The sequence below is a fragment of the Loa loa genome (assembly GCF_000183805.2).
Source record: "Loa loa unplaced genomic scaffold supercont3.1, whole genome shotgun sequence".
Classification (NCBI taxonomy): domain Eukaryota; kingdom Metazoa; phylum Nematoda; class Chromadorea; order Rhabditida; family Onchocercidae; genus Loa; species Loa loa.
The window spans coordinates 627,445-645,470 of NW_018108181.1; the positions used below are offsets into that span (position 1 = coordinate 627,445).

Consider the following 18,026-nt stretch of genomic DNA (forward strand, 5'->3'; position numbering starts at 1 on the left):
ATATATATATATATATATTATATATATATATATATATATATATAGTGGAACCGAAAGTCAGTTTCATCCTGTAACTTTTCCTGTCCCTCTCTACCTTAAGGATGTGATCTTACATGTATTTATTTCAGGAACTATATGATGGAGATGATCCTCGGACGCCAAAACTTGGTTCAAATAACTTATCTAACAAGAGCGATGGATGGATTAACTGGGATGAATAAAAATTTGATCAATAACTTTCTTCATGTATATATTTCCGTTCCATTCATTGTCGTTCCTCACTTCCCTTCCCTTTCGATCATATTCCCTTTTACTTATTTTTAGTTAAAGCTCTGATCGGAAAATAAAAATTCTTATTCTCAATTGGTACTTTACTGGTTTGACTAAATTTTGTTATGTGCGAAGCAATGTTTCGTTACATCTTGTTTAAATACTTCAAGCTTGGTGGTTTGCAGTTTCAGCTGTTACTAAGATATACTGCTGCGGTAACTGTTAGTATGATGAGCCTCAATATCTGTTTTTGGGATCCTTTTTTTCATTTATATCACGGACGAAGGCGAATTCTTCAATTTTCTTTGTTCCTACCCACATATTTTCGTGAAACAACTTTCCTACTTTCCATTCTAATTTTATATAAGTAGCTTCAAGTACTTCTGCTGTTACATCGTCGGCGGACTGTTTTACTCTTTGTTTAAGTTTATGGTCATCATGGTTGCACTTTGCGACTGCACATTAGACTAGATCCTTTCTAAATTTATTTTATTACGAGATTCGTTTTAGCATAGGAAAATCCATCAAATAACATTTTTCTAATACTTTGTGATTCGTGGTTTTAAACGAAACATTAATGTTGTAATCATATGATATCAGACAGCTGTGTACTTTTAAGTAACTGATAATAAATGAGGATCAACTGACGTACTGGTCAATGACAAATTGTCGTCGCAAAAAGCTACTCGGGTCATGTTGGGGATGTGCACTGGAACTTCTTCGGACTTTAGAGACCTTGAATCATTTGCTTTCAGTAATCTTAAATTATTTCCTCCGAGTTCAGTAATGATCACGGGAATTTGGGATTCCGAACATTTGAATATCTAAAGGCCATGAAATATTTACGCATGGGATTAATCTCTGAAGTCGACAAGATTTCCTTGATCACATTTACATCAAACAATTGTAATCAAAACCAGTTTTTTTTCTTTATTCAAGACATGCACACCTTGTTCCGAAAGTAGTCTTCATACTCTGAACAAACAGATCAGCTACATTCTTCATAGCGTATCCTCTTTATATATGAACATCTGACGGTAACAATGTGTCTTTAAATTACGCTCATTGACCAGTAAGTAAACTGCCACAAGATCCAGATGCACAAAAAATGACCTTACTTCCAACATACGTTTACAAGTCGAGAAATCAAGCACAAGCACTCTAAGAATCAGAAAAACAGTTTTCTAAAATCTTGTATTGGTTCTAAAAATTTTCTGTCCTGAATATTAATCGCAAAAGGTGCAAGAGGATATTTCGACATTCTGACGAATGATGGGATGGATTCTGGTACTAAATGCGTTGTGATTAACAATTGATTCCATCTGTATTTAAAAATATATGTTTCAAAAAGGTAACAGCAAATGGAAAAACGACACAAAAAAAAAAAACTCAATACACGAGAGTTGTGTTTTCTCGATTCTTCAAAAAACGTACAGATTTTATCTTACTATTAGGTGGATTCTGAAACTGCAACTGCTGGATTTTTCAGCACAATGATAACGGAATCGCCGCGCAAGAACATTTTCGTGATAAAACGATCCTTCGCAACGGGCTTTGCTTTCTTCTTCCCTTTTCCCGTCTTTGGTAATTCTGTCCACATTTCTTTAACATTTTCCAGTACCATATTACAATGCCTGGAAAAGGTATAAATCAGTATTTAGTATTCCTTATAAACAAAACATTACAAGATTATACCATAGTTTACCTGTTTTGGTCTCTTATAAGAGACAAGTAGAGCACACACATGATAACAACAGAGTAAACTTATAACACTGTCCTCATCATGATTGTTAGCAAAGATGATAAGATCCGATCATAATGAATAATAATTGAAGAACCTATCGAAAGCCTTCACACGACCAAGCAATTTCTTGTTGTTTCTGCAGTTGATCAGGACTTGAGCATTATTCTTTACTGACTGCGTAAGCACAGAAAGTGGACCAACGTTGAATTCCTCCTGTTCTTTAGCTGCTAACTCTTCCTGAGTCATTTCAGATCGAGGCTTTGCTAACCTAAAATATTTGTACTGTATCTGTACTGTTTTTTCCACCATATCTACACTATCGTAGTGGATGATTAAAAAGTGAAACCAATAAAAGTTGAAACTTACGTGGCCATTTCCCTGAATGAAACGCAATATTGTCGGAATAAATTCCCAAAAATAAAACTGAAAACTAAGAACTGTACGGATAAACAGAATATTACATAATAAGCCGAAACAATGTCAATCTTGCGGTACACAATACGATCACTAATGAAGTGGAATGAAATGAGATAATGAACTATTCATTTCATTGGGATGAGAGCTAATAAAGTTTTTGTTTTTGCGCTCAGAGCGAGAAAAAGTACACTCATCATTTTCATCACTTTTGTAAACGTAGAATTACAAAAATAAAGTCGGACGTTCTTACAGTCAACTGTTCGTATTTTCAAGGCATAGGACTGTGGTCACAAGGATTACCAAGTGCTTCAACAAAACTAGCATAGCGGGTAAAAAACAATTATTGTCTTTCCCACATACACCACACAAAACTCCTCATCTAAGTTACAGAACCTTTTCCATATCCGCCATCTATATTAATTAACGTGAATTAATACTAACACAATATAAATTCAATTCAGAAAGAAATTTCATGGCTTATGCAAGTGGTGATCGTACCAATAGCATTATTGACAGGATTAATGGAAGTAAACCATCTGGAAGCGTATCAAAGAAGTGCTCTTAATGAAGCCTTCCCAGATAAAATGTAAAATTTACAACAGCTACAAGAGAGATTTCTCTCGATCTTCGTGGCAACATTTGAACTATTACTTCCTACACCAGAACTACTTGAGAAAAAATGTTGTGTCAGGCTCAGAAAATTTACGAAATTCAGTGAAATAAAAGCACAAACAACTTATCGCACTCTACTGCCTTTTCTAATCATCCCTCAACCTGCCTTCATCGACAAACATTGCTAGAAGCCGAAACATCGGTTTGGAATACTGTTCCGGGTATAACGGGCCGCTAGAAGGTCGTGATTATTAAGCACTTGCTATCTGTGAAAACCGTGTCTCACTGGAGTGTTTTAGGTTTAACGACATTCATTTGGATAGGATGAGCTGCTTAGGATAGTGCTGATTCAGTGGGGGATGAGGAGAGGAAGGAGGAGGTCACGAGGTTGGAACGACGCTTGAGTTTACAGTAATAACGGCTCTCATGTAATTATTATTAGTGATAATCATGATATTATTCACTATTGAATATTAGTATTTAGTATTCATTAGTAAATGATATCATTTGGGGGATTGTTAGGCATTACTTTCCCTAAAACATTTTTTTACCTTGTCCATACTGATGTGTTGAATGTTTTGATCGAGCATTATTGGAATTATGGACGGTTCTCTGATACGTTACTCCAATACCTGCAAAGTTTCTTGTGAGTAAGGGTTTGATTTTTGCTCAATGCGACAGCCGTCATGCAGGAATACTTCAGGTTTATATGGTGGCTACTAAGCATCAGAAGGAGGATGTTGTACTGGCATCCTTTGCAACTCTGTCTATTCTACAATTAGTCAAGGATGCGCAGCAGAAGCATGGATTACGTCATGGAGATTACCAAAGATATCGGTTTATTTTGTGACTTATTTTATCAACTAAGTTAAGTAGAACCTCGTGCTACTAATTCTTAGCGTAAACAACTCAAAGTGTGGGACGTTTTTAGATGGAAATCAGTATTTTCTCTGCATTATTTAGCATATCTGTGTTTGTTTGTCTGGTGATACTTCTACAGTAACACCTTACATTATGCTGCCAAAATCAAACTTCTTCTAGAAGCTCTGCAAATTGACTTTGTTAGTTTCAGTGGTTACTGTGCACGTCGAGTTCGAAGGATTCGAAAATCACTTGGGTTTACCCATATACATAAGGGAGTTTCAAAACACACTGCAAAGTTCATCCCAAGAAAACTAGCATTTGATATTATTACTGAAGAAAGGTATGATATAGTTTTTGCACATTTCCTAAGAATTATTTACGTAATGATGAAAATACATTATGGTAAATATAAAGTCGAAATTAGGTTTCTACAAATAGCAGTTTTCGATGCCGAAAGAAACTGGTCATATGCAATTCAACTAAAACAAGAGGCTGGTGAAGATATGCATTCAAGAAAACGTTTTCATATGATCGGAAAACTACGAAGAGCGGTGAAACATGCATCGAGTCTCGAAAGTATCATCAAAAGTTGTGAGCGTGTTCGTTTTTTATGTTTCGAAATGTTTTCTTCTATACTTTTTTTCTGGCAAAACGAGAATAGAATAAAATGGTACAAAATGGAGTAACTTCATGGAATTGTTATAAAAGATAATAAGAAATGGTGTAATATTCAAGGTAGACGCAGTAACGAGATTAGAATCCCAGGCATATAATTCATGGATGCATGGTTGTCTTCGTTTTGAACTAAAGGAGTGGAAAGGAGCCCTAGAATGTTTCAGAACTACCAAGTAATAATCTTTTCGTAATAAATTTCAGGAACTTACTCTTTTTAGAGATGGTTTATTTTTTATTTTCCATGGTTATTAACGGATCTCGTTCACTTTTAACTGGATTCTTTTGATTGAATTACCAAGTATCAAATTCCCAAAGTTAATTTTGGCTTAACATGGTTGTTAAGCTATCATTGTTTCAGAAAAATATATGAAAAACTTGCTACAGTTGTGAAGCTGCCTGATTTGGTGGAACTTTACAAAGTGAGGTGAGCTTTTTTGAATATGTATCGAAATCAGTTTAATATGGAAAGATCAAATCACAATTATTTTCATTTTTCTTATAGTTGTTTCGTAGGTGTCGAGAAATACAACCACAGATGCGCTATTGTGAGTTCAACTGCGGTGACGATGCAAGCTGTGATGCTGCAATGTCTGAAATGATCAATATGAGGCTACAGCTGAGTGAGGAAGAGGGTGTTTTGCAGGAAGACTTTGATGTTAGTTTGAAATTCGTTTATCTCAAGAATCTTCCATATTCGAAAGCAATAAGCATTTCACAAGCCAATTTTTTTTTGACTTACCTTATTCATATAGCTAGATGTTTCCAGAAATTAATAGCGGAACTACGTACGAAAGCTGTCGTGCATTATATAAAGGATATTGAGTGGGGTAATGAAAAAGTTTCTGTGACGAATGATAATGTCAAAAATCTTCTACAAGCTCTTGAGCAGTTTGATCACGAACTTGCGCAAACAACAATACATGAAGATAAGGTTATTTTTTGTTCTGTAATGTTCATTATTTATTACTTAGTAATGCTTAAATTATATAAATTAACATTACTTCATATAAATAGTTTGAAGATGACTGATATAAACATAGTTTGAAATTATTTGTTGCTAAATGTGAGATGTTCTTGGTTGTTGCTGGGTAGCTTTTTGCTTCTTTTTCTACTGGGAGTACTGGAATTATGTGATGTCCCGTTATTAAGCAGTAGTATGTTTTAGTTTTACTAATAATAAAAACTACCTGTTACTTTCATCATATAGTCCCAATTATGGGGATTCATTAAGTAGACGAAAAATTGTCACCGCATCACATTCCTTTATGATCAAAGATATGTTCTGTTTATGTAGTTTAATGTGTTTTTTGCTTGCCTGTATGCTTGTTATAATTAATGTATTTGTGGGTATATTAGATACATGTGTATTTAAATTATTTCTAGAAAATATATATTCACAAATAATAGATTGGATATATGCAGCCCAAAAAATCTTTCAGATGACTCTTTATGAACAGTTGTTAAGCAATATCCGCGATGTAATTCAAACATTAAATGAGGAACAAAAGAAATTAGTTGATAGTAGAACTCACATTGATGGTGCACAATCTCCGAATCGGCTAACCATTATTTATCTGGAATTTATGCGCCTCAAAAGAACTATTGAACGTTACATCATGATTATTGCACATACCAAGTAATATGGTTCAAGTCGAAATTTTTTGAAAAATTCTGTTTGTCTTGTAAGATCTCTCGGCTAACTAAAACACAATACTCCATTCATTCATCACTTGTATGATTATGCTTTAGCGATGTCTCATTAAGGTCAGATTTTTCAGTGTAACATTTTCTTTTTTAAAGTGGTTGTTGACTTCTTGTTTTCTGCGAAAAGTTGAGTAGTATTTTTGTAACAACTACCGGTTTTTTTTTTTTTCAGGACACAGGCGGAAAAGAAAATCAAACCACAAGATCTGATTCGTTTATGTGACACAGTGATTGAGAATAGTTGTGAAATTTTGGAATTACCGGGTGTTGTAACAAATAAAGATTTGGAATTAGCATACAAAGTGAAAGCAGAGTATTATCGCGCACTCAGGTTTCTTTATTTTCATTATTTTCATTTTTTATTACAATTCAAATGGGACTTAGCTTTATTTGTTCGATTTCGATAGAATGTTGCTTATTCACGTCACTTCTTTTTTTACCTCCGATTCATCATTTCTGTATTGTGTTCTCCAAACTGTTGCTTTTAAGAAAATCTACATAACTTTATTTTTTTTAAAAAAAAACTTTATTCAAGGTGATGGTAGTTTGTATTTCTTCCAATCGTACTCGTTTTCAGATAAAACATGTGTTTCTTTCTTAAAAAGAGACAGTTTTTCGAATATTTAGGTTTTTTTTTAAGAAGATGAGGCTTGGATTAGCCACCTCCATGCGATATTATCTTCTTTTTTTTTCATATAGATGTTTTTGTTTGGCTGAGGCACATGCAGCTTTAGCAAAGTGGAATGAAGCTAATGTTTTATATGACCGAGCTGTGGAACGGACCTCGTACACTTCGATGCTACTGAAAAATGCGGAAGGAAATCCTTTCATCGTGGAAAAAGAGGTCATTATTACCTTTTTATAATACCTCAGTTTAGAAATTCTTGCCGAGGCAGTTCTTTCTAACTTGCTCTGATATAGTGAATTGTGATTGCTCGATTTAAGGATGATTTGAAGAACTTGCATGAACAAATAACTGCATCAAAATTTGCTACGCAAGCAAATCGTCTTGTTGAAGCTGCAGGTGACAACAAATGTGATACAAAGCAGGAAATTGTCGATAACAGGGTGCAATTTTTGTTGGATTTAGATGAACTAGTATCTTGATTTAGATAAACTAGTTTAATTTTTTAGATGGACCAGTTTAACTTGATTTTTTGTTGCCTACCGTCAGGCAGTTTTCGGTGTCGATGGTTATATTAACACACTGAACCATGAGTCCACTGCTTTGTATGGTTTCTTTTGGTTAACTTTGCAATACTTTATACTTCAGAAAGGTTTTCTGTGTGAGAAAAATTGTAAACTAATTTACAATTAATAAATGTCATTAATGTACCTTTTATCACATGTTTTAGCCTCTCGTCGATACTCTGGACGCATTCCGTAAAATTACACTCAAAGACTTACATAAAACCGAGCAAAGTATTCGCATAATACCAGTGCCTCCTTCATTCATTCCTATGCCGAATAAACCCATGTTCTTTGACTTAGCCTTGAATCATATAAAGGTCAGTATTTGTCCTTATTATTTGTAACATTGTTAATGATATTAAAAAAACCGTTAAATCTTCACTGAATTTCTATTAATTTTTGTTGAACTATTGATTGACAAATTTTTGTTGAACTATTGGTTGATAACTGTTAATAGCTAACAATATCTTCCGAGAAAAGGACATGTTTCCAGATGCCGGATTTGGAGTCTAAGATCGCTTCTTATGCATTCGATAAGAAGGAAACATCGCAACGCAATGAAAGACCGGAAAAAGAAGCCAAATCAAAGCAGGGTGAACAAGATGCGAATCAGCAAGGAATTGGGGGTCTGGTAAAAGGATGGTTTTGGCGGAAATGAATAATTTCACTGCATTTTTAGTTGTAAAACGAAAATATGATTTGTGCACTTAATGATTAAAGCAAAAAATTACTGAGAGATTTTTCCGTTGGTTGGTTCAACACAAATTCATTTTCATTTTCAGTAAGTGTGTAGATAAGACCAAACCACTGAAGCTTTTAGTTTTTTGAAATTTAGTGTCATGTTTTTTCGTTGCACATTTTGGAAAACATGATCTACACATCTCTTTTATAAAATGCTGCAACAAATTTGAAGAATTATATTTATGTATAATGTCTGTCGACGAATATATGTGTAAGGCTATATTGCTGGATTGATCAAAAAAGAACTTGTAATTTGAGTTTCACTCCAAACTCGAACTGCTTAGTGGTGAAAGCTCTCATTTGTAATTTTGTTATCAGTTGTCTTCCGTCTCATGTTAAGGAAAGTTTGAGAGAAGGGCATGTGATATTTCGATTCTGTATTGGTGTTATTTTTTACACAATCGCTACAGCAGTTTTTCTAGTTTTATAGCTATGTTTAAAATATCTTTTTCGTGAGAATACGTTAGATACTAGTTGTTTTAATAACTAAAAGCTCCTGCATTGCTGACATCGTTTTTTGAAAGTTATATGCATTTTGAATGTATAATACCTTACGGTTTAAATGAATATAGGTATTCTTTAGTGTTTTGCTGGCGATATGTTCTCTTTGCATTAGAATCTATAACGGTTTCGGTGATAGTCCAACTATGTTATGATTTGCAAAAAAAATGTTTTTTTAGCACTCGAGTTTCTTCCTGAATTTTTTTCAAATATTGAGATTCGTTGCTTTATTAATTTATTAGCTGTTTTTGTGTAAGAAATACTTCTCTGTATTTCTGCCGATTGTACTTTTACATCTGTTGATGAATTCTCTGCTATGTTTAAAAATTGCTTTTTTGAAGTTTCACTGAAATAAATGGCTGGTGAGAAAATAACAACACAGTTCTCTCTTAAGTTCGCTGATCTCACTTATCTGTGCTAATTTTTTTTCATTTCATCTATCATTTTCAAGTGATTGTTGAGTTCTTTAACTTTTTTGTTACTTCTGGATAAGTTGTCAATAATCTGGTATTAGTTGCCCTGCCTGTTTAGGATGGGTTGAGTGCAGTGTGGAGACACTATTAATTTGATTTTCTGTGAAAGTAATATAATTGATTAATGTCTTTCAGTAATGGTAGAAACTGCTGAAGGAGCTAGACAGCATGGACCGAATCCTGCTGGACGTCTTTATGTTAAAGCCGTATTTACTGGTTACAAGCGTTCACAGCGAAATCAGCACGAGCATACAGCGCTGCTGAAGCTGGATGGTGTTTATAATAAGAATGACGCTCAGTGGTACGTAGGTAAACGTGCACTTTACGTTTATAAGGCGCGTAGCAAAATCAGGGTAAGTGCATTCACTGCGTGATTTTTTTGATTAAGTCTGGATATCTCGACATCAATAAAAACAAAAACCGAATAAAAACAGCTGGAAATAATAAAACAGGCTCAGTTTCATTGTTCAGTTCGATGTCATTCCTTCCATGGAGAAAGGAAGAAGGAAGATGAGATTTCATAAGATTTCATACATAATGGCTTATATTAAACATTGCCATATTTACTTATATTAAACATTTTTTTCGTGTCGTCTCATTTTGACGCGTTCTCCCCGTCCACGATGTTTTTTATATGAATGATGATCCATCCACTCTGCTCGCTATGCTTCATCTGAATATGTCGTTGAGTATCTTTTTGTACTGGTTTCACAGACCTGTTTTGCCATATTTACATCGTTGATTCTAGCCAAACTAACTAGTAAATTTTGCATTCCAGTCAGCAAACAAAGAACCGAGTCGAGTTCGTGCTATATGGGGGAAGTTGACACGCGTGCACGGTAATGGTGGCGCATTGCGAGCTAAATTTCATCGTAATCTTCCACCCCAAGCGATGGGAAAACGTATCAGAATAATGCTCTATCCTTCGAATATATGAACTGTGGTTTTGTTATTCAATTGGCATTAATTTGTAAGCACATGTTGATATAAATGTTATGTTTTCTTGCAACCACATTAAGCAGTTAATTTTGGCTTGGATTGGTTCTTTTGCAAACGACCTTACTAACCACAATCGGATGTTGTGGTCTACATTCCTTTGGGATTATGACAGAAGGTCGAATATCATCGTACATACGCCATTGCTTGTAAGTGATGTAGTATTAAGAGTTAGCCTTTAGGCTATCTGCTACTGATATTATGAATTGCGTTGCTCTAAATGATTTATTCTCGGCGAAGGTGTTTTGGTTAGACTTTGCCACGCATAGTCTTCTTCAACCAATGAGGGGGTCGTTATTTTCCTGTATTATTGCGTCGTGGGACTCAGCTGTGGGCCGTGTTTTATTTTGCGCTTTGAGGTATGCGAGCGGCTTGACGTGTAGGAGCGAGAATTAGGAGTATTGTGGCTCTCGCCCGTTAGTTGATGGTACCAGGGTGAGTTTGAAGTATGCGCAAGATTTGGCAGCGAAGGTGTTGATGTGATAGGACTCCTGAGGTCTTCGGAAGAGTCATCGCTTCGTGAAGAAGAGTGACAGGAGGTCATCACAGTAACAATAGGTTAAAGTTGCTTGTTGGCTGGCTGGACAGTTGCGATGTGATGTATATTCAAAGATTCCGCGGAACCTTCATCAAAGGTACTGTGGAATCTCAAAATCGCTGTATTTTGGTCTGCTGTTATCACTCTTTCCATCCATTGGAATACCTGACATTTCCATCATAGTCTTATGGTTATATTGACTGAGGATTCCACGCGATATAAACGATCTTTTTGTTTGCTCATTTGTAGTCATTTAATTTCAGGCTTTTGTTTTGCACAGTTTAATAGAGTTTAATAGAAACAGTTTAATAGAAAATTAGGATTCAAAAATGGCAATGTTTGGCATGGATAACGAAAAGAAAACACTGCTTGTTCAGGAAGTATATCGAAGACCGCTTATTTGGAAAGTAAGTTTAAGTCAGGAATTTAGTTGCATCTTTGTTAGCACTTTTGAAAATTTATGGAGTTTTCGTTTGCCATATCTTGAGAGCTCCAAAGAATATAGGCGACGGTTGTACGTTTTCAGGTTACTGACCCTCGATATAGCGATATTCCTGCTCGTTGGCTTGCTTTTGAGGAAATAGCCCACGAACTGAGCGATGATGATTTAGTTTTCACCAGTTAGTTGTTTGGATTGTTTCAAATATTGATTTGTTATTTAATAAGTTTTTTAGTCATACTATAAGGGAATTATTATTATTATTTCAAATGTCTTTAGCACTGAGATCAACGGTAGCCCGATATGAAATTGCTGTGTTATGATGAGCTGATATTCTAAGAAGTGATGTACGAGTGTTCGCGCTTTGAACTTTTTTTGCTCATACAGGGATAGGGTCATGAAATTGGTTGGAGAAAGGTCTGAGTATGGCCACTTCCAACGAATTCCTCAAAAATTAAGCCGTTTTTCAAGGATGTTTGGGATCTTGATAACTAGACGCTCAACGGTGACTGGAAACGTGCTTATGAATAAGAATCTCAATCTTTAAAATGGAACCATAGTTCTTGCAACAAGCCTTACTGAAAGGAAACAGCGGCAAAATGAAACATTAGAAGTAATCATTTCTAAATTAAACCAGCGATCTGTAAACCATGCAATACTCGTATATCTTTCTTACGATATTTACTAACGCTCCTTCCAGGTGATATGATCAAGGTAGCTTGGAAGAACATGATGGATTACTATAATCAGATACGCCGTAGACATGATCGAGCGATTGCTGCCGGTTTTGATCCACCGGATTCAAAGTGGCAATTCTTTAACCTGATGCATTTTACGAGGCAGGATAAACCACCCGTGAAGAGAAGATACAATTGGATGCAACCGTCAAAAGTTTTCCATTCTTCGTAGTTCCTCATCTTTCTATAAGGAGTTTTGTCCTATTCTAAGAAACAAGTTCAGATAGCGGAATTACTGAGGTTTACAGCCAGTAGTGTTCGAAATAATTTTGATGGATGACGTTGAGGAGATTAGGATTCTCTGATTTTTATTTGCAGTATTATTGTAACATATTCATTGTTTGTGCATGCAGTATGAATAACAGGACTGTTATAATTAATGAAGAAACGAATTTTTAGATTCCACGTACTGGTGAGTCACTTGTTGCTCAGGATGATGAAGTTTTGGTTAGTATTCATTATTCCTATATTTATTTTTGCAGTATATTTTAGCTGTTTGATTTATCAGGATAATATCAAGTATAATTTCTTTCTAAACGATTTAATCAGATTCAAATGCGTAGCAACTATGAAGCTGCTTTTGTCAATAATGGCATGATTACGAAAGAAGAAGCTCAGCGTGTGATATGTGTTACACCAAGAACAAAGGAATCTGAGAAGTTTGTCTTTCACTCAGGAAAACGTGTTTTCCTCAACTTTTTAAAATACTACTGAAATGATCTGCTTTATCATAATATACAATGAAAGTAGAGTTGGAATCCCTATCTTACATGGCTTGCAAGAAATATTTTAGAGCACGTTTGAGGGCAAAACGTGAAGCTTTGCGTGATGCAAATGTGGTGCAATCAACAGCTTCACCAGTGGCTAATGGTACTTTTGTTGGAACTCGTAGTGGGAATAAGATTTCGTATAATCGTACAAGAGCTGCTGCACGTGCAAAACTTGAAGCCACCCTAACGGAAACAGTTGAAAGTGATTCGGACCGTATGGAGCCAGGTGAATCTCAGGAGACAAGAGAGCATATGTTGACGACTCGTCGTCGCGGAAGACATCGAAGAGATATCTATTCTCCCGAACCAAGTGGTGTCGTGCTGCCGCCGAAATATCGTTGTGGAATTTCTGCAGCAAGGTCCTCGAATACCTCGTTCAAGAAAATAAATGGAATGCAAAAACCGCAAGCTGCCGAACATTTGCCAACGAAACAGGCAGTGGGTGATGTCGACTCTTCGCTTACTTTCGGTAATTACTTTATTTATGTTTTCGTTTCTCCATTAGTCAGACTTTGTAGCAATATTTACCCATAGTCGTGAAAGTCTGGATACTGTAAAGTCTTAGTGGGAAAGTTTGGTTAGTTTCACTTCAAGCATCAGAAATTTTACTTTTACTTTTTAAAAGATATATCTGCTATATGAAATTTTGTGAAATATACAGAATTAGGCATACTTATTATGAACTTAATACTTGAATTTTTTTTATAAGTGACAACAGTATGGTTTTATTTGTTTAATTTGTTTTAATATCCTCATAGCTTTGGATACACATGTCTGTTAAGTATTGCTACATCTTAAACCCTTTCAGCCGAGCATGTTGCGACGAGATTATTCAAAATCAAAGAGAAATCTTTAGCTGATTATTATCGCATTTGTGATACGGTAGAAAAATTATTGGATGATGCGGAAACAGCATTGGATATTGTGGATACTGATATTATGCTCAGTGATTAAGCTTTTATTTGGTCAAGCACTTACTTTCATCATTGTTTGATATTTCGTCGATCCTGTCTTTACTTTTGACAATGAGGAATCTTTTGATTTACCAAAGAATCAAATTCACTTTTAAAGATATTGTTGCTTTCTGTTTCGTATCTTACTTTGATTTTTGGAGTTTTTCTTTCCAAAAAGTAGGATTTCAAAAATTTCCAGAGCTATCGCCCAACGTTGTCTTTGTGAAATATGGTAAATTTTCGAACTATCTAGGATTTCAGTTCTTTGTTTGTTACTCGAAAACCTTCAGTTAATAATTTTTCGGCAAAAGTTTGTGGAAAATATGAGCACCATTATCTTCTGAATTTTTTAGACTTGATTAGTGCTTCTCCATTTGTGAATGATTTACGTTTTCATCATTTGCGTTGTTTTTCAAAATTGTTTTGTTTTTCGATAATTTTATCATGTTCTTTATTGTTTCTTACTCATTGGTGTTTATTTTGTAGCTCTTATAAATAGAATTGTTCCAAATATTGTAAATCTTTTTCTGATTCAAATTTCGCAATGCAGTGGTATTAGCAAGAAGGTTTTTTTTGCTGATTTGAGTTGTTCCATGCATTTGTTCCGGTTTGCATAAATTATGAAAAAGTGTACAGAAAAGGGTACGGTATGTTGTGTCGTTCAAAAATATTTTGAGCACATAATCCGTGGGTAAAATTATTATAAATTTGTACATGAAGCTGGATGGATTCTAAGATTTCGCAGTCAAATAATCGTTATGATCTGATGATTCTACAGTATGCATACGTACACTTGATTTTTCATTACAGCTCTGAAATTCAAATGAGGCGAGGAGGAAAAGCTCTTTTTGGTTAAATTTAACAGATTGAGACGATCGGGTTTAGTTTGGTTTTTTTATTATGGCTGTTGTAAAATATTGGACTCAAATTTGGTTGGTGTTGTTATTTGGGAAGGTACTTCTACCATTCATAAGATTGGTGAGGAAAGGGAAGAAATTCGTCTGGATAATTAAGTATTATGTACGGTTGGAGGTGAACCACCTAAACATTGTGATTTTCATTAGGCTATGGTTTTTTTTAAAATCTCATTACATAAACCTTTTCGAGGCCGTCAGGGCAGTGTTCATCATGAAGGATAGTGCAAATCCTTCGCTCACGTAAAATACATACCTCTTTTAAAAGGCACACATACTAAGTTTGATTCTGTATAAAACACTAAGTTTACTGTCGACAGCCAATAATTATTTCAGATTTTGCCGAAAATTTCTTCTCTTTTTTGATTAATATTTCAGAAGTAAAGTTTTCATAAAGAATATTAGAAGCCACAAAAAGGGCTGATATGAAATCTTGTGTTAACAACAATTATACATTCATAGAAATATATTCGTCTTCGTGGTTAGGCTTCGCGAAAATATGTGATGAGCTATACCCACGCTTGCTGTAGCGCGCTGATGGCTGAGAAGGCCAGTGCTGGATAGACAAGTTCGAATGCAAAAGGCACAGTGGAAGGTCTGCTTAAGCGGTATTGATGAGGTACGGTTTTTTCTGCGTTGTCGTTTGTCCTCGAGGGTGGTTCTGCAGTGTTCTTGAAGGAAGCAGCAACGTTATGGGTGATGTGTCTCCAAGCTCCCCGATTCAAAGCATGAAGACACATAATTCGAAGCTAGAGTGGTTCACTCTAGCTTCAAAATTTGATGGTAGTTCATATGGCCAGGCTGAAGTATTGTTTGAGGGCGTCCCTTTATCTCCTTTATGAGGCTCCTCTTTCGCGGAAACCGGTGGCCGATTCGCCATAAAGCACAATTTTAGGAAGGCTGTGATCTCCATTCTGGTGGCGTGTCTAGCCTAGCGCAACTGTGCCTTCAGTAGTATGACCTCAATACTGGTGACCCTTACCTGAGTAAGGGCAAGGGTGTAAGAAGAACAGTAACGTTGGTTACGTAGTTAAACTAATGATTATTAAGGATTGTACGGAAGCTTTCAGGATTAAAAAGTGTTTGTTTGACTGATATTTCTTCCAAAACAAACAAGTAACGAAAAATTACGAAGAAATTCAATTCGCATAGGATTTTGAAAATTAATATTATGAAACTTTAATAGAGAAATCTTCTCGAAGGCCATTTTATCATTAGCAGTTACTTTTGAAAACTAATCAATTGAAGGATTGTCATTTAACACTGCAGAGTGCCATAGTACGATAATTAGATGATGACTTTTAACAAAAGCTATACAGAAATTTCAAATAATTGTTACTGTTTTCAGGTGTGGGAAAGGTTTCGTCTCTTAAATACATTAGAAATTCTCAAACTTCAATGCAGTGTCAGTGACGAATACTTGAACAAGCATGACTTTGGAACAAAAATTTACTTTCACTGATTTCAACATGAACAAGTAGTTATTGCATTTGCAAAAGGAGTGATGAAATTTGAGCTACATTTCAGAAATCTCTATTTCGGAATAAACACAATTACATAACTATTAACTCATGCAATGTAAAAAAAATTCCACACAGAATGCCACCACCAAAAAGTTTCAAGTGTCACCATAAAAATGGTGAGCTTTCGTTTTTAAGGTGAAAATTGGTATCGTTTTTATGTATAACCTTTACTCTCTATCTGCTTATAATTATTTGTTTTTTAAATCTTTTTCATCCAGGGCATAAAAAATTAAATTACTCATTTGCCCGATCATTTGATTCAGTTAAATTCTTATATAGATAAAAACGAATTGTTTATGCATTAGTTGTAAATGAATTAATTTAATAGGTGAGAAATGCTTATCAGAGTTCTCATTATGAATACTTTCATATCTAAGTTTGAAACTCAAGTTGAGCCTTGTGGAACATTGAATTATAATACTTGTTGTGTTAATGCTCTGTAAGCATCAATTAACATTATTCACATTAAAATCGAAAATTTCCAAAAAAAAAAAATGTAAAATAGAGTAAATTTCAATCCAATTTGTGTTCAATCAAAATAGCGTTATTTTGTGCTCATCAAATAAAATTTCACTTTTTACTGTAACCAAATGAGTCCATTACATCACAACAGCAATAAATCACAGAGGTGTTTGACAGTTATCACTTATATTATAATACAGTACGGAAAAATCAAAATTTGAACTGTTTAAATTATTACTGACCAAACATTATTTCATTATAAAACATTATTGCTCAGGATTTAAAAGTTATTCTTTCTACTTGAATCCGTATATACCTAACCTTACAAATAATATAAATTTATCCTTCTTTAGATATTGGAAGAAGAATGAAAAATAGAACGGGGATAACAACTTCTTCTTTTCCTCATTTTCCAATAAAAATTTTTTGAAATAAAAGGACATTTTTTCCTTTAATACATTAAATTTTCACTTAACTCAGAGAAAGGAACAAGGAGAAAAAACAACCAAACATTAGTGCTGTGATCATAGATTCTACCTTACAAAACATGACTATATAAGCTGCTGTTAGTGAGCATAAGTTAAATTTCTTTTGCCTTTCCCTTTACTTCTTAATTCATAATTCGAAAATAAAAAAGTTATTTCATTTGAAGTTCTCATACAGAACATCAAACCTAAAGCATATTTCACAGATCAAATTTTGTTATGATCGTATCGTTTTACAATACGTAGATCTATGTACAATATTGGTCAGTGAAATGAAGACTGTAATTTCGAAGTTTATTTGGAAAGTTCATATTGTTGGGAAATTGTTTTTCTGTTGAACTCGTTTCTCGGCGATACAGATTTATTCGGGATGTAATATTGTTCTTGCACAATATTATTAGTTAACAACAAGAAAAAGGATATAAATATGTATATTACACGATGAATTGGTAAGCAATGATGAATGAGTTATACAAAAAGCAAATGATATGATCAATTAACAAACTCCTTGTCGTTGCCTCGGACAGTAATTTGACTGTCGGTTAGTTGATAGGTCGTTGAGTTGGGAATATGTTACGGGAAATGTATTTAGCGGATAGAAGAATATCGTAGTTTATTGTCCAATGGTGGCGGATATGGGAAGTTGTTGTCGTTTGTGATTCAGTCGTGGAAAATAAGCAAAGAGGATCTATCGTCTGCTCGGTTGTAAAAAAAAAAAACTGTCTTTATGTATATAAGAATTAAAGAGGAGTTTTGTAAGCTCCATTGGGGCTGTCGTGAAGGTATGACTAGCCTTTGACATTGTCTATTGTGTAGATATTGAGACGTTTTGTTTTACACTGTCCATTGTTAGCTTATATCCTTTCATTGTTTCAAATTTATTTACAAGATTTCGTCACCCTGTTTGTTGGATATTGTGGAAATTTTGCTTGAAAGTAGCTTTAATTTCGGTAATCCGACAGAAAATTTGCATTATGATTTTCGGAATTTTTCTTGACACATATGCTTGGCTTCTGT

At 34.6% G+C, this 18,026-nt stretch overlaps 6 protein-coding genes across 6 annotated transcripts in view; 4 read left to right on the plus strand and 2 right to left on the minus strand.

The window, feature by feature from the left end:
* Positions 1–520, plus strand: part of LOAG_13815 (hypothetical protein) — a 3,494-nt gene extending 2,974 nt beyond the window's left edge. Inside the window, exon 7 of the mRNA XM_020448733.1 lies at positions 129–520. The gene's annotated coding sequence lies outside the window, so the exon portion shown is untranslated. The remainder of the gene's footprint in view (positions 1–128) is intronic.
* Positions 521–929: 409 nt separating this feature from the next.
* On the minus strand, positions 930–2,650 carry LOAG_06277 (small nuclear ribonucleoprotein Sm D2). The gene is made up of 3 exons (XM_003141813.2): positions 2,381–2,650; positions 2,109–2,282; positions 930–1,904 (listed from the first exon to the last, which is right to left on the minus strand). The coding sequence occupies exons 1-3, from the start codon at positions 2,386–2,388 to the stop codon at positions 1,721–1,723; spliced, it is 366 nt and encodes a 121-aa protein (XP_003141861.1). The 5' UTR covers positions 2,389–2,650; the 3' UTR covers positions 930–1,720.
* Positions 2,651–3,741: 1,091 nt separating this feature from the next.
* LOAG_06278 (signal recognition particle 68) lies at positions 3,742–8,213 on the plus strand. Its single transcript, XM_003141814.2, has 13 exons — positions 3,742–3,880; positions 4,116–4,247; positions 4,332–4,506; positions 4,643–4,755; positions 4,941–5,006; positions 5,096–5,237; positions 5,349–5,513; positions 6,022–6,218; positions 6,459–6,617; positions 6,986–7,130; positions 7,232–7,354; positions 7,642–7,794; positions 7,971–8,213. The coding sequence occupies exons 1-13, from the start codon at positions 3,753–3,755 to the stop codon at positions 8,133–8,135; spliced, it is 1,863 nt and encodes a 620-aa protein (XP_003141862.1). The 5' UTR covers positions 3,742–3,752; the 3' UTR covers positions 8,136–8,213.
* Positions 8,214–9,296: 1,083 nt separating this feature from the next.
* Positions 9,297–10,330, plus strand: LOAG_06279 (50S ribosomal protein L35Ae). Its single transcript, XM_003141815.2, has 2 exons — positions 9,297–9,545; positions 9,971–10,330. The coding sequence occupies exons 1-2, from the start codon at positions 9,330–9,332 to the stop codon at positions 10,127–10,129; spliced, it is 375 nt and encodes a 124-aa protein (XP_003141863.1). The 5' UTR covers positions 9,297–9,329; the 3' UTR covers positions 10,130–10,330.
* A 725-nt stretch (positions 10,331–11,055) lies between these two features.
* On the plus strand, positions 11,056–13,626 carry LOAG_06280 (hypothetical protein; the record flags this gene model as incomplete). The annotated part of the gene is made up of 7 exons (XM_003141816.1): positions 11,056–11,133; positions 11,253–11,346; positions 11,866–12,056; positions 12,302–12,349; positions 12,452–12,561; positions 12,696–13,141; positions 13,481–13,626. 7 exons carry the CDS (start codon positions 11,056–11,058, stop codon positions 13,624–13,626), a joined length of 1,113 nt encoding a protein of 370 aa, XP_003141864.1.
* Positions 13,627–14,356: 730 nt separating this feature from the next.
* LOAG_06281 (hypothetical protein) lies at positions 14,357–15,279 on the minus strand (the record flags this gene model as incomplete). Its single annotated transcript, XM_003141817.2, has 2 exons — positions 14,357–14,437; positions 15,055–15,279. 2 exons carry the CDS (start codon positions 15,277–15,279, stop codon positions 14,357–14,359), a joined length of 306 nt encoding a protein of 101 aa, XP_003141865.2.
* Positions 15,280–18,026: the final 2,747 nt, after the last annotated feature.

Excerpts from the sequence above, each read along its gene's own strand:
- LOAG_06277 (XM_003141813.2), bottom strand. Across the intron at positions 1,905-2,108 it reads CGTGTGAAGGCTTTCGATAG|GCATTGTAATATGGTACTGG; the intron begins GTTCTTCAATTA and ends TACCTTTTCCAG.
- LOAG_06279 (XM_003141815.2), top strand. The coding sequence starts at position 9,330 with ATGGTAGAAACTGCTGAAGGAGCTAGACAGCATGGACCGAATCCTGCT. Across the intron at positions 9,546-9,970 it reads AGGCGCGTAGCAAAATCAGG|TCAGCAAACAAAGAACCGAG; the intron begins GTAAGTGCATTC and ends TTTGCATTCCAG.
- LOAG_06278 (XM_003141814.2), top strand. The coding sequence starts at position 3,753 with ATGGTGGCTACTAAGCATCAGAAGGAGGATGTTGTACTGGCATCCTTT. Across the intron at positions 4,756-4,940 it reads GAATGTTTCAGAACTACCAA|AAAAATATATGAAAAACTTG; the intron begins GTAATAATCTTT and ends TCATTGTTTCAG. Across the intron at positions 5,238-5,348 it reads TTTTGCAGGAAGACTTTGAT|AAATTAATAGCGGAACTACG; the intron begins GTTAGTTTGAAA and ends AGATGTTTCCAG.